This window comes from Myotis brandtii, unplaced genomic scaffold (assembly GCF_000412655.1).
Source record: "Myotis brandtii unplaced genomic scaffold, ASM41265v1 scaffold432, whole genome shotgun sequence".
NCBI classification, from domain to species: domain Eukaryota; kingdom Metazoa; phylum Chordata; class Mammalia; order Chiroptera; family Vespertilionidae; genus Myotis; species Myotis brandtii.
The window spans coordinates 170,813-186,871 of record NW_005366520.1 but is presented as its reverse complement, the minus strand read 5'-3'; the positions used below and the strand labels follow the sequence as shown (position 1 = coordinate 186,871).

Genomic DNA, 16,059 nt, shown 5'->3' with positions numbered 1-16,059 from the left:
CGGCGCCGCCGCCGAGCCGCGAGGCCTCGGACGCCAGGAGTTTCTCGGTTCTCGGCGTCGTCGTGCTCCCTTTCCAGGCGCCTTCGTCTCGGAGACGGAGAACGTGGAGTTGGAGGCAACAGCCCTCAACTGCGCCTCTTCGGGGTGTTTTGTGTGTGTGGTGTTTTCTTTTTTTCCGCTTGGTACATCTCTTGGCACAAACTCCCCCTCCACCGCCCCGCATTTGTGGTTTCCACCAGCTGGAGGCAGGAGAAGCTCCGACTGTAGCGCCTGTTTTAGTCCCGTTGGTTGGGGTAGTATAAACGCAGCGCCGCGGCCTTTGGCCTCTTCCCTCTGGCTGCGCCCACATCTGCTGCCGCTGGATGGGTGATTGTTAAAAATTCATCCTAGCTAATCGGTGCTGGCTTTTAGGACGGGTGTGACTCGCTATACACCACGTTGTTTCACCCATCCACTTCCTACACCTACAAGCTTCTCTGTGTGAATTTTTAAATAAGTGAGTTGGGGGACCGGGCCATTAAATTAATTTATTGCAATGTGTAATAATCAAAACAACAACAAATATCCACCAATAGGAAACCGCTAGGGTATTTCAGTGACACTTGGTCTAGAAAAGTGTTCTTTTTTTTTTTTTTCCTCAACACACTCTTTAATCTGTAAAATTCCGGGAAAAGAAGGAATTTTGAAATAATCAACACTTAGATTGTGGTTTCCCTGAAGTGTTACTTTTAATAACAATAAATAAAGAAATCCAGGTTCCAACATATGTGATCTGATTTTTCAAACAATCTTAAATATGACATATCATTCCTTCTTCTTAGAAAGAATTCAGTACCACATTTTCCCAGGACCTTTGCATTTACCATTCCTTCTGCCTAGGCAGGTAGGACTCCCTCCTGCTTTCACACAAGTTTCTGCTTAGATGTCTCCTTCAAAAGATGTCTTCACTGACTACTCTCTAAAATAGCATTCTCCTCCCCTTCACTTTCTCTCCTTAACTCTTATGTTTGCTCCAGAGTTCTTATTATAACCTGATTATATTAATTTTTTATTATATGCTTCTCCTCACCAGAAGGTAAGTGCCAGGAAATGAAAGACTTAGTCTGTTGTGTTTACCACTGTATGCCAAGCACCTAGACGCCTAGAAGTTCGGCTGATTCATTGTGGTTCTCTATACATAGTTGAATGAGTGAATGAATGAATGAAGTCAATTTGACTCACTAATAGCAATCTTGAGGGCATGATTATAGACTCCCTCTAACTTCAGCCAACGATTGAACATAAAGGCCTAGGAATTTGCTGAGATGTTCTTGAAGACATTTCTTAAAAATGCATATCTTACTTAAAATACATTAAAGCCATAATTACAGGACATAGGCCCCACTTTTTTGAGATAATGTTTGGAATGGACTTAAATTAGCCCTAAATGTGTTCATAAAGCAATGCTACCATACTTCCTAAGACGTTTTATTCATTTAAGAGCCAATGGGACTTTATTACATATGACTTAGATTCTGTGTTTGCTCATTTCCCAGAGTTTTACTATTTGAAATAGTGTATCTAGGTAATGTTCTTTTCTTAACTTCTGGAATTATTTTTTCATTACCATTTTAAAATCTGAAATTTATAGAAGCCGTTATACAAACCTGAAACCACATTTATAATATACTATGAATTTAGTTCTTGAGTCAAGATTGCTTTGTATTATTCAATAAATGACCTCTCACTCACCAATCCTTTGAGTGCCTATCTTTCCCTATTACCTCATTATCGAAGGATCAAAACAACTATGAGGCATGGTCCTTTTGCCATGTGTACAGTATCTTTCGGGTAAGATCATACCTAGACAATGAGATGCCTTTGTGCACAATAGAAAAAAAAATTTCCAAGGAAGGACATTCCAAGTAAAGAAGCAACATATGTAAAGGCATGAGCTCGCTAGCATGCAAAATGTTATTAAAAGCAAGTAGCTCAGGTCAGCTGGGGCCTGGGAGGCAGGTAGGGGACTAGTAAGAAATGAGTAAAATGGGTTACATAATGAGGGGACTTGTGTGTCAGACAATGAAATTTGGACGTGGCTCCTTGGCAGGTCCAGTGAAGGGCTTTCAGCAAGGAAGTGGCGCAATACACTTGTCTTTTAGAAAACACTCCCCATGGCAGCATGGGAATTGCATTAGGAGAAGAGGCAAAACCAAAGGCAGGAAGCCAGTTATGAAATTATTGCTGTAGAATACAAAAGAGATGCAAATTTCTGAACTACATAGTGACAACAAGAAAAAGAAATTAAGAAGAGTGAATTAATACAACACTTGGAAATTGGCTATGGAATATGAGAAACAATTTTAAAAGATTTTTATTTATTTTTGAGCTGGAGTAACTGGATTAATGGTATTGTCAATCATATCTTCTTTATGAAGTGGGGATTTTTTGGATACCTATTTTACAGATGGAGAAATTGAGACTCGGGGGTAAAATTACTAGATCTAAGGCATAACAGTGTAAACTTCAAACTATGCCCTGTGGCTCCAAATTCAATTAACTTACCACTATTACACATGATCCTCTTGAGCTAAAAGAATAAGCAGCTATGAGAATATGGCTTTCGAATATTAGTTGTTACAAGTTTATACTTAATAGGAGTTTAAGAGAAAACTATTTGAGTTGAAGATTACTAGTAAATGTCTGAGGTTTAATGATTCTACATTGCTTTAAAAAAAAGTCAAACTGTCTACAACTTCAATAAGTATAAAAAAAAGAGATGAGAGAGAGAGAGAGAGAGAGAGAGAGAGAGAGAGAATCCAAGGCAGCTGGAAAAAACTCAATGGAAGACTGAATTTCTAGTTAGACTTATAGGATTAATTGGACTTAAATATGTGGAGGAGAGATGAAGAGCTCATGGTCTGAATAAACTTGTCTTCTAGATAAACATTTTTTAAAGAAATATGAAGAACTGGCTTCTGATAATGGCTGAAAAAGATCCTATTAGACCGACCTTCATAAAGACTACAACTATAAGCTCTGGACATAACACACAAAAAGCAGCTACACAAAGGGCCTTTATAGTAAACAGAGACATGCAGGTTCTCATAGGGAATCCACACACAGAGAAGGAAAATTAAGTAGAATGAGTTTCCGTTTTTGCAGTCAGTGTGATGGGAAAACCAGTGATTCCTCGGTTTGAGAAACCAGATTATTGAATCCAGGGGAATCTGAGAAAGAGGAGGCTCTCAGGTAAATGCAAATAGACATACAGCAAATGCTCAAATTCTGTCTGCTCACCTCTTTGGTTGATCCCTGAACCATACCCATGTGCAGCAGATCCATAACAGCTCAGTTAAAGAAAGCAGATCTCAACATATATAATACTTTAAACAATAAAAATTAATTAATCAATTAAAAAGAAAACAGATCTCCGTTAGCATTGGAATTATTGTTCAAATAGTTTGCAAGTGAAATGCAACCAAAATAAGTTTTTGCAAAAATAAAAGAAATAATACTCTTTAGAGGAAAAACAGTATAATTCATAGTCTCCATAACCTAATAGTCATAATGTTCAAGATGTAATCCAAAATTACCCGAGATACAAAAATTCAGGAAAATAGAGTATGTTGTCAAGAAAAAGGAAAATCAACTGAGACCAAAAACCTAGACTATCTGTATGTTGGAATGAGCCAACCAGGATTTTAAAGCAGCCATTATAAGTACCCTCACTGAAGTCAAAGAATGTATCCTTGCAGTGAATTAAAAATAACTAAACAGGTAAATATAAATAATAAAAAGAACCAAAGGACATTCTAGAACGGAAAAATAATATGTATGAAATAAGAAAAATTTACTGCTGTTTTAATATCTTGGTTTCCCTGTCCTGCGTGTCCTGGCTTACTGGCCTGTATCAGTTAATCAATTTCCTTTTAACATTTATTTTTATAAACTTCTTATAACTTCCACAGACATTATTACAACTTTCAAAAATATTTTTACAACTTCCTGAAATAACCACCTTTAGAAACCACCTCTTTTTCCTTCAAAATGCATAACGATGCCTCAGTCCTTCCATTAAGAATTTCTACTCTAGTATTCTTTCATTCTGTCATACCATCAGTAACTTGTACAGACCTTTCCTTTCTCTTTTTTTAATGTATTAGAATTCTTCATTCTTAGAAACCTTAATTTTTCAATGATAACTAAAAAGTAAACAGCCAGTGTTTCTTAGATTAACATTTATGAACACACTTTAAATGCACTCTTACTTTCAAGAAAATATACCTTCAACAAAGTACAAGAGACCTTCTGTAATAAAAGCTAAGAGCAGGTGAATTAAAACTTGTCTAGCAGTTAATGTTTCAGGTGTTGTTGTTTTTTAATATTCTAGGTGTTTATTATTTAATCCAGCAATGCTCCAAAGCCTTTAAGTTACCAAAGACTTTGGAAAATTATATATAAACATATGAGGCTGGAGAAAAGGCAGGGGGAGGAGGGAGCAGGCAGCAGCCTCTTCCCAGCCAGCCTCTCGTGCAGTGGTTCTCAACCTTCCTAATGCCGCGACCCTCTAATACAGTTCCTCATGTTGTGGCAACCCCCAATTTCATTGTTACAAATTGAAAATAATTAAAGCATAGTGATTAATCACAAAAACAATATGTAATTATATATGTGTTTTCCGATGGTCTTAGGCGACCCCTGTGAAAGGGTCGTTCGACCCCCAAAGGGGTCTCGACCCACAGGTTGAGAACCGCTGCTCTAGTGGCTTGGATTTAAACTTCCAGAATTTTCCTTAAAGATAAAATGCTAAGGTTACTGCTGTGGCTTCTGTTTCTGGCCATCCGGGCCAGCCCTTCCCTAGGCCACTTGTTTTAAAATTGTGAACGTTATGTTAGTGTTCTGTTTTTGCCTTCTTATTTTTATGTACGTAGATCTTCTGAGCCTCTTTTAACAGCTTTTCTGCACTTCTGTCCTTCCAGTTCTCTACCTTTGCAGTTTTCTTGAAATGTCAGGCCAACTATTGGTGACAAAATGTAATTTTTAATATTTCTTGGCCCAACAGGTCCGGCCCAGAGTACTTTCTCATTTGATCTTTTAATCTTTGGTAAAATTCGGAAGGCCCTTCTTCTTTGCCTTGCTGAATATTAAAGGCCTTATTTAGGTTCTCAGTCCCACTGGAGCTCCCGGGTTTGGAAATCTTACATCTGCTGGAAGCACACCAGGGCTAGCCAGGTGCTCCCTTTACCAGATAGCCACAGCCGACTTTCAAATCATTCCCCCTTCTTTTAGTCTAGCTACCTAGTCAGCTAAGTCAGGTTACCTTTCTTTTTTTTCTACTGCTCCAACTCCTTTCGCAGCCTAGAAAAGCTGGTTTCTGGTTGTGCAGTGGCCTCATGGCGGTTGGAGCCTTATCAATATAGCTCTCCTTCCAAGGGGGAGGCTGGGATTGTAAATCGCCACCTTGGCTGTTTCTTCAGATCGTCCCCCTGGTCGCATAGGGAGGGGAAGGCAGGACAAGGGTCTCATTCCTCTGTCTTCCCTTGGTCTCTTTTAGGCTTTTTTCCTTTAAAAGGCTGGACTCTTCCTCCAACAGAGAGCACAGTCAGTCTCCTCTTGAGTGACTGGACAATCATTATTAACATATTTATAATTATTACTGAAAAGACGTTTATCCAAATTCTTCATTTTAGTTACATCTATTTATTATATCTTAACAACTTTGAGATTTTAAAGACAATTATTACCTAAAGCATTTTCTTGACCAATAACCATGATTGCCCTTTTTGTTCAAGGAAAGGACACAATGATCTGGCTGGGAGTCGTATGCCCCCAGGACCCTTGGAATGTGGTCCATCCTCATTCAAGAACCGCCCATTATCATGGAAGCATTAATCTTGTTACCCAATCCAGCCTGCATAGCTTACTTCCTTATGTAATTTCAAGTATATTGTATTGGTCGAATTTAGTTAAAACATATTTCTTTTTAGGGAGAGAGAATAAATCTTTGTGTCACCTCAAGGCCCTTGAGATGTCACAAAGCTGTCTCTCAGTTAAATTCTTGAAATATTTTTTTTAAAATATATTTTATTGATTTTTCACAGAGAGGAAGGGAGAGGAACAGAGAGCTAGAAACATCAATGAGAGAGAAACATCGATCAGCTGCCTCCTGCACACTCCCCACTGGGGATGTGCCCGCAACCAAAGTACATGCCCTTGACCGGAATCGAACCTGGGACCCCTGAGTCCGCAGGCTGACGCTCTATTCACTGAGCCAAACTGGTTAGGGCAATTCTTGAAATATTATATTCGGAAAAGCTGTCAACTATACCCAATTTAAAGATTATCAAAACTTAAACCAGATTTAACATTAAAGACTTGGTCTTGACCACAGAATTAATTATTTTCAATTTGGCTATTAAATTTTTATATTTTAGTAACGTCACAGAGAAAATGCTGGGAGGACACACCTACCACCCATCCATTCCCTTACTGCCATACCCTCAAGGGCACAGAAGCCACAAAGTTGTAACTGCTTCATAGCCAGCCTCAGTTCTGCCTCGGCTGGCCTGCACAGGTTTGTGACATCACAAGCAGGCACGGACCACCAGCTTCCCATCCCGGTCCCTGTCCCCATTAATACCAACACTGCCAACCAGATGTTTAATGGACATATCCTGGGAGCGGTTTTGCAAATTTCTCCATCCTGCCAAGTTTGGCAAGTACCGCCTCCTTTTCTGCCACTTGGAAACCTCTGGGCTTTTTACTAAGAGCAAAATGGCCCCCTTTTGTTCTGTTCTTTTCCCCTCCTACTTTGCCTCAGGTGAGGAAGATAATGGTTTGTTAATCCAGGTAGGCTTGAAATTAGCTGGCCTTTGTTTAAACTTCCCTGGGTTGTAACCTTTACAAATTTTATACTTCCTTAGAATCTTAAAATTTTAACCCAGCACAGCAAAATCATAAATCAGGGAAGAGCAAATTAAAGTCCCTAAAAGTTAAAAAGCCAAAGTTACATTACAGACATAAAGACAGAAATCTCACTAGCTAAGAATTTCTGGCGTGCTAACACCTTGACAGGAAGAGCAAGGAGTCCCCAAGAATAAAGATTTTTGGCAGCTGCTGGGACATCCTGAAATCTCTGTCACATGTTCAGCCTCACCACACACAACTGGGCTTTCCCCAAAGTGGGACTTGCTCCATCTTTAAACAAATTAAACAACAAAGATACATAAAACATCAACACACACTCTCATACAGGCGTGCACAACACTAAAAGTTCACACTGCAGCAATGTCTTCTGTTTCTGGTTAGGGGCACTGCCTCTCCCAGGATCTGAGCATTCTCCCCAATGGATTATTTTGGGAGAATGAATGTATTTTCCATCCTCGGCCATAAGATGGGGGCCCTTGATTTCACGGAGAGACATCTGCATTGCAGGCAGCCGTCTGGGCCCTTCTTAAAATTCTTTAGCATACATTCTAAGGCAGCAGGTTTCGAGGAACTACTTCCCATGTTTTCAGTTAAACCATGTAATCCCTCCCAGTTATCCGAGACACAGGACAACACCAGGTAGCTTTCACTTCACGCAGGCTCTCACACTCACATTCACACAGCAGTCAGTCTGAGTTTAGACTTCCACCCACAGAAAGTCCTGAACTGAGGCAAATAATTTGCCTAAGTAGTGATCAGCAACTTCTTCTGCCCCTAAAGGCAGGCCTGAACTTGGACTGCTCCCCCAAGGGAAAGCTCACCAGTCAGATGTCTGGTTCCAGAAAGGGTTTTCCTGTCCTCCTTGGAGTCCACTGGAACACAAGTGGGGGGCCCGGTCATCTGGGCCTGATGAGGATGGGACACAGTAAATCACTGGAGGCACGCCTCTCCTCTCCGTCATCAGGGGCTCGGTCGAGTGGGCCCACCCACCTGCTGTCATGCAGCAATGCCTCAAGGGGGCAACTTGGGCTCCGTGTTCTCAGTGAGGGAACCATTTTTATGTTTCAGAATTTACCAAGTATCCGAAAAATACACAGGAATACCCAGTGACACAGGAAAAACCCATTTATTTCCAGATGTACTAGTACTGTGACTCAGGGGAGACTATTTCCAAATCCTGAGTAAACCAATATGGAGGAAGCTTTCTCTTTATACTCTTTGGTTTCTTTGTCCCCCATATATGGATCAGACTTCCAGACCTTTCGAGGGCTTTGCAAAAAGCCCCATGTGTTGGGATGGGGGCTGTGAGACCACACCTAAAGGCCTGGCCTGGAGCCAGTGTTGATAACCCCCTCCAGGGGTTATATATTGTTCATGGTTTATGGCTTCTGTAAAATGTGAGTATTTCGGTAAAAAACAGGTCTTATGAGACCAGAAAATTAAGGAAGGGACAGACTATAGGCTAACAGGAATGTGCATTAGGGATACTAATTAACTAGGTACAGAGTTAGGCTGCTGATCTCCCCCCCACCCAAAAAAAAAAATGTCTTATTTTCCTCATCAGCCCTATGTTTTTTTTCCATGGACCCTAATTCTAAAAATTCCCTAAACCTGCCTATATCCCCCTAAAAAATTCCTCTTTCAAGGTGATATAATTTTGCTTACCTAATGCTTTTCTCAAAATCATCAATAGTCTTCCATCTTTACAGTAAAAACAAAGACTACCTTTCAACATCGTCATTCTCTTTATAATGTAACTGACAAAAACAAACTCAAGCTCAATAAAATGAAACAAGCAAACTCTTAAAAAGCAAGAATATCATGTAGTGGGTTGTGTAACTGAGAAGTTTAGGGTGTATTGAGCACTCATCATGACTATATTCAGAGGCCTAGCTGAGGTCATTTTTTCTCTTTCCTTGTCTTCCTTCTTCAGCTTGTCTCAGCTTTATTTTCAGGCAGTCTCTCTTCAGGTCCAGAGCATGATGACTGTCAGCAACTCCAATAGCCCTGCAACCAGCATCCCCAGGGAAAATTACTTTGTGAACTCCAGAAAAGAAATACTATGGAGGACTTTAAATATTTCGCTTGAATCACTGTGACTATAGAGATGGAGTTAATATGGTTTACCAAGCCCGGGGCACATGATATACCTCTACACTAGATAAGGGGGCCCATCAGGATTTACACAAACAGTGGAGGCTGATGTAGTAAAAGCCTAGGATAGTTACCAGAAAAAGAAAGGTGAAAAAACTTCCTGGGCCGACTTAACCTACAGCCATAAGTATGGTTTGCCACATGCTGCTCCCAGTGTTTCTCTCATTCACTCCTTCCCAGCTCCTTCTATCTAGCAAAAGTAAATTATATGTTGTGAAACCACATCTTGTGCTTTTTCATCTCTGAGTCTTTGTTCCATTTGTTTATGCTATTTTGAGTTCCTTCTCTAAACCTGCCTGATGAAATATAAATTCTAGAAATGACCACATTGCACATATTAGATGCTTAATGAATGGTCATCAGAAGAGGTTGTTTAAGTAATTCATTACACATTCAGGAGACAAGAAGATGCACAGACAGAGTCACTACCCTCCAAGAGCTTTTACTTATAAGGTTAAAGGGAACAATACACAAATCACCAAAGTATGAAACAAAAGAGTGAATAAAAAGAGTAATGGGAGTTCAGAGAAGGAAAGGATCAAGGGCTGGGGAGAGGGGGAAATTGACTTCAGGAAAGTCTTTGATAAGAAGGAAGTAGCTCTTAAGTAATTGAAATGCAGTGCTTATTTGTTTTGAATGAATAGATGAACAGAGTAAATTGATATAAGTGAACAAACCAATAAAGCACAGAAAATTTAAATCACCCATAAAGGAAGGAAGGTTAGGTTTTTAGTTCAATAAGGTAGTGGAGTCAAAAACAATATGTTTTTTGTTTGTTTATTTGTTTTGTTTCGTATTTATTTAGAGGAGAACTGAGCATATTTGAAGAAAAGAAATGTGAAGTGGGATATATTAAATTCATTAAGAAAAATCCTGCTAGAGGTAATATTTAGGTTCAGAAAAGGTGAGGAGAATGAGATCCAGAAAATAAATGAAGTTTTAATGCCAAATCTTTTAAGAAAAAAATCTTAAATAGATTTAGAAAATAATAATAATAATAAAATGTTATAGGAAAATCCCCTTTTTAAAATGATTGGCTTAAATTTAAAATGACAAAACTTAGTAGTTCAGAGTGGATTTTGCTATTTATAATGAATAATTGTGTTTTGTTTTAAATATGCTCAATTATAATCTATGGACTATATTAAAGTAGCAAAATACTTCCTTATATAATATACAGTGCCTATTTCTTAATAATCTACTTTAGTCGAAAGTATAAAAGTGTTTTTCCAGTCATTTATGGAAAAATAGAGGTGTCAAGTGTCCATTACAGTTTTAGAAAATCAATATAAATATTTTTTGTAAAGGAAACAAGAAATGATTTAAGTATCTTCGTATTCAAGTTGGAGACAATTGCCCTCTCACATTTCTTGCTCGTTTTCTCTGTTTCAGGGAAATAAAAGACTTATTTGATACCTAAAATAGTAATTACAATTTTTAAATTCATGAACCAGATTGCAAGCCTGAAGTAGCAGGTTCACATTTATTCTAGCTTTCTCACAATGGAAAATATATCAGAACTCTAAATCTGTGATGTAAATATGAAAAGGAATCTTTTAGATTTTACCTTAAATCTATATTCTTCTATGCTGAGATTTCTGTTTATTTATGTAACCGCCACTTAGAGCAAACTATAGCATTTTGATCACTAGAAGTATTAAATATTCGTTCCTAAGGTACAGGGAGGTAATGTGGAGCTTAGAAGTCTTCCCTAAGAGAAAATTTTCTCTTGTAAACATTGCATGGGGAGGGAGGAACCAGGTAAACGGTAAAGTTGTTACACTTGATGAGTAATGTGCACTGAAGGGCCATTTCATCATTCTGAGTCAAAGCTAATTTTTGCAGAGTCCAGAGAGATCTCATTTTTTTTTCAATTTGGTAAGAATTTCAAATATGGCCCTAGCTCTGTATGTTCCTAATAAAATGCAATGTACAGAGGGGAAGGGAATGTGGAAACAATGCACTCCCGTGAATTTTGCTAAGCATTTATTTCTCAGCTATCTTCTCCTGAACACATCCTAGCACCCTGCCTGATGCGCAGGTTCAATGATTTGCATACCCGCACCCTACAGGTCTTACTTCATAGTGTTTTCTCTTCCCAGAGCATCCCCTTTCCACGCACTTCCTCCCCTTTATATTTCCCAACCCGGCATTCTCAAAAACATGTAGAGTTCAGCTCAAACATCCCCTCTTCCATGAAACTTCCTCCCTCCCCCACCCCCCTCTCCGCCCCTAAGATGGAAGTAATATTTTTTCTACTGAACTGCTCTAGCATTTCATCTGTAATACCCTTGTAGCAGACATTGCTATTTGATTCATAATGGTTTTATGCATTACTCATCTACCTATTTGTAAAGTGATATATAGTTTCATTTTCTTTTTTAAAAAAATTGTTAGAGTCCCTGGCACCTTGGTTATCTTGCACATGCAAACTCTTCATAAACATTTTTTAGTAGATGAATACATGAAAAATAAATACAGGCATACCTCAGAGATATTGCAGGTTCAGTTCCAGACCACTGCAATAAAGTGAGTTCATCTTTTTGCTGATGGAGGCTCTTAACTTCAATTTGTAAAAAACGCAACATCTGTGGAGCACAATAAAGTGCAATAAAACAAGGTCTGCCTTTATGTTAGAAAGAAGAGTAGTTAAGAGGTTATTGCTCTCATTCAGTGCTGCTCACACCCTCATACCAGGATGATGGTAGTACAGACTACGGTTGTGACAGTGGAAATGGATGTAAGTGGAAAAGTGTGAAAGCTATTCAGGTAATAGAATTGATAGGGCATGGTGAGAAAGGTGAGGAAGAGGGAGCATTCAAGATCATCTCCAGATTTCTTGCTTGAGAAAATGAGTAGCTGACTGCACCTACCGTTAAATTCTAAAGATAGAACGGTTTAGGGGGAAAATAATTCATTTTATTTGGATATGTTGAATTTTAAGTACCTGTGAAGTTCAAGTGGATAAAACCAACCAGGTGGGTGATTATGGGTCTGAAGTCCAGGAAATCAGTGTGGATATATGTTTTGGAATTGCCAGCACATGCATGGTAACTGAAGTTGTACAAGTGACTGGGAGAGATCGTTAGGGACAGTTTGTAAACAGGGGAGAGAACAGGCCTAGAACAACAGCATTTTTTGTTTTAGATAAAAAAGGAATCTGTAGAGAATGATAGTGGCCGGGGGAAGAACTGGTGAAAAACATCAAATACTAGTGAGAGGGAGTAGAACGAGAACTGGATAGTGTCCAAGGGGGACATTGGTGGCCTCCTTGAAAACATTCACTGTGGCACAGTCAAAGCAAAAGCATGCTGAAATGTGTTTAATGGTCAGAGGAGAGAAAATAAAAACAGCAATCATGGAAAATTCATTCAAGAAATTTGATTGTAAAGAGGAGGATAGAGATAGATTTGTAGCTGAGGAGTGAACCTGGGTCAGAGGAGGTGTTTTTGTTTTACTTTTTTGTTTTTATTATTGGAGAGATTGATTTTGAAGTGTTGATGGGAAAACTTCAAAAGTAGAGAAGGTCAGGTTAATGGTAACAGAGAGAAGGTTGATAAGGTTCTTGAGGAGGTAGAATGGCCATGAAACTGAAGCTAAGAGAGGGGAGATAAGCACAGATCCAGGTAAACTTGTAAATTTGATGGGAAGTTACAGGAGCTTCTGCTTGGTGGCTTCTAGTTGTTAAGTGACATAAGATTCAACATAGAGGGATGTTGAAAGTTAGAAATGGCGAAATAATATTTTAAACAGCATAAATACATATGGTTAATAGTCATTAAAACTAAAAACTAAATATAATGTCATTAACAGCCACATTTAAAGTTCCCTTTGTGTGTGAGAGAACAGACTTGACCATTTTATGGATTTAGGATGGTAAGGCTAGTGGGTAGAGCCTAATGTACATTGTATACAGAAGTAAAGGTACAGGGCAAAAAAATACAAGGCTGTGACTACTTAGGTCTTATTCCATGCTTTGCCCCAGGAATAAATAACTGAGTGCAAGCAAAGACACACATGAATTTAATTTTGTATATATACATAAATACAAATAATAGTAACAACAATAGACAACATCTATTAAGAGCTTTCTATGAGTCAGACACCATTCTCTTTATATGAGCTTTACAATCCTATGAAATAAGTGCTATTTACTATCTCCACTATATAGCCAAGGAGATTTAGACATTGAGCTTAAAGAACTTGAAAGAATTTGAGGAATCATGAATTCCCACAGAGGGAGAATTGTTGGGACTGGGACATTGAGCTTAAAGAACTTGAAAGAATTTGAGGAATAATGAATTCCCACAGAGGGAGAATTGTTGGGACTAGGATCTATATCTATATCTATCTATCTATCTATCTATCTATCTATCTATCTATCTATATCTATCATCTATCTATTCTCATTACCCTTGTGGTACAATTCTATGCACTATTTACTATGTATAATTATCCAAGTTGTAGTACTGGCTAAAGTATTTATTTGTGTTGTTAACCATACAGTTTACTATGTACATTTGCCCAAGTTTTGTTACTAAATGGAAGTGTAAAATTGATCTCATCTAGATTTCTGGTCAAGAAACATAGGTTTATGTTCAACTGCTCTTCCCACACCAAACTTAGTTCAGCAGCAAAATCTATATTTTAAATGAAATGAAGCAGAGAAATTAATTTTGTGTCAACTTGACTGGGCCATGCGATGCTTAAATATTTGTTTAAACATAATTCTGGATATGTCTATGTAGATGTTTCCATATAAAATGAACATTTGTATCAGTAGACTGAGTAGAGAGATAACCCTCCCAAAGGTAGATGGGTTTCAGTCTATTGAAGGCTTGGATAGAACAAAAAGGAAGAGTAAGAGAAAATTGTCTCTCTTTGCCTGACACTCTTTGAGCTGAAACATTAGTCTTCTCCTTTTTTTCAGATTCTGCCTTGGACTGGAACTTACACCATCAGCTTTTCTGCTTCCCAGGCCTTCAAACTCAGATTGAAACTCTTCCACCAAGCCTCCTCAGTCTCCCGTTTACAGGTTACAGATTTTAGGGCTTGTCGGTTTTCATAATTATGAGTCAACTTTTTATAATAATTCTATATACGTATATAAGTATATATACAGAAACAGCCAACAGAATATATATTTATATGCATATAAAATACACACACAAACACACACACACACATACAAACACAAACAGAATATATATTTATATGCATATAAAATACACACATACACACACACACACACACGTACACACACACAAACAAACACGTACACACACATTCTATTGGTTATCCTTCTCTGGAGAATACCAAAACAGACTGATAACACATCTCCACTGGCCCAAAATAGAAAAGAAAAAAGAAAAACACAGCAGTAAGGAGAGTTAAGGTCACAGGCCTGTTGGCTTCTAGATCTGGAAGAACTTAAGCATCCATGAGAAAATCAGATCCTGCAAATAAAAGGGACTAAAACATTACTACACAGCCAAGGACAAGAGACTGATTCTCTTGTGCCATCAGGGATGAGAACTAATAAAAACAGTGACCCCCGACCTAGGTCTTCTCCTATGAGTAGGGCAAGGGGCAACTGTGCAACCCTTGGCAAAGCCATCATTGGGTTGGAGATGAGTTGTGCAATATTGCTATATGTGTATTAAGAGCTCTAAGTTACAAAAATAAGATCTTGTTCTGAACTTGGGAGCCAGGGATAGAGGGACCAATAAAATTATTAGAGAAAGTTGATGAACACACACACACAGAAATCAACTTCTTAAAAAAAGGCTGCAAGTTAGCATCCTAAAGAATACTCAATAAATATTGCTGAATTGTTGAGAAAATCCATTAACAAAAATTACAATCCAAAGACAATTCACTCCCAATAAATTGAAAATAACAGCAATCATCTAATCATCTTACCATAAGTATACTTACCAGTAACATCATCAAAGAGATAGAGGAAGAAATGATACCCTTAAAAAATAAAAAAATAGGAATTAAAAATCATCAACTATAAATCAAGAAGAGAAAAATATGAAAATAAGTAGTCTGGAAAAAATTACAAATACTAAAAATAACAAAAATAATTTTTAAAAACCTCCAGATTGGTAAATTCAGAGATCATATTGAGGATCTCACCCCAAACATAGCAGGAAAAGAGCAAGATAATAAATATTTTAAAAAGTTACAGCACCAGGTGCTTCTGCCTGTGCTTCAACATATGGAGTGTTGCGCCTACCCTGAGAACAAGAACAAGCCTGAGAAACTGCAAAATTAGAACCTCTCTTTAATCCATCAGAGAGCTAAGTTCACAGGGTAATTACTAGGATGAGTTCCATGGAAAAGGGTCCCTCCAAGCAGAGACAGGGCATGAACACACTTCACCCGTGTTAGATAGCATGAGGAGAGGAAGAGATGGGTGCCAGATGCACACAGGCAGAAAGAATTCAGCCAAAATGTTCAGGCAAATTGTGAGAGAAAAGACTCCCTGAGAGCCACGGACACTACGGGAATCCTCACCCACTTACAGTCTCTTCTCTACAGGCTCCCAGGGGATGCTAATGAGAAAGATTGCTGGCAGGGATGGTGACTAGAGGAAACTTCTCTCAGTGGTGCGGGCCTGGAGGAGGAAAATGTCCTTTCTGCGGGGAAAGCAGGAAGCCCTCATCACTCGAGGAAGGGCAGCAAACTATCACCCCCAGAGCACAGTTGAAGACCCATTGCAGCTGGGAGATGGATAGAAAAAAAATAGCCCTCTACTTCACACTACAGATGCTGCCAGAGATAAGTCTGCCAGCTTACTGGCAATTTCCCCCTGTAACAACATGGTTTCTATCTTTTGCTCTATTTTTTTAAACGTATATATTTTTTATTTCATAGGGGGAAGGACAGGGATAGAGAGATAGAAACATCAATGATGACAGAGAATCATTGATCAGCTGCCTCCTACATGCCTCTTACTGGCGATCCAGCTTGCAACCTGGGCATGTGCCC

General features: G+C 38.6%; 1 protein-coding gene across 1 annotated transcript in view; it reads left to right on the top strand.

Moving 5' to 3' along the window:
* The window catches only part of LOC102252620, a 65,659-nt gene that overhangs the window by 1,396 nt on the left and 48,204 nt on the right, over positions 1 to 16,059 (top strand). Inside the window, exons 2-4 of the mRNA XM_005874305.1 lie at positions 9,869 to 9,945; positions 11,738 to 11,832; positions 13,994 to 14,098. Of these exons, the coding sequence (XP_005874367.1) occupies positions 9,869 to 9,945; positions 11,738 to 11,832; positions 13,994 to 14,098 (277 nt within the window). The remainder of the gene's footprint in view (positions 1 to 9,868; positions 9,946 to 11,737; positions 11,833 to 13,993; positions 14,099 to 16,059) is intronic.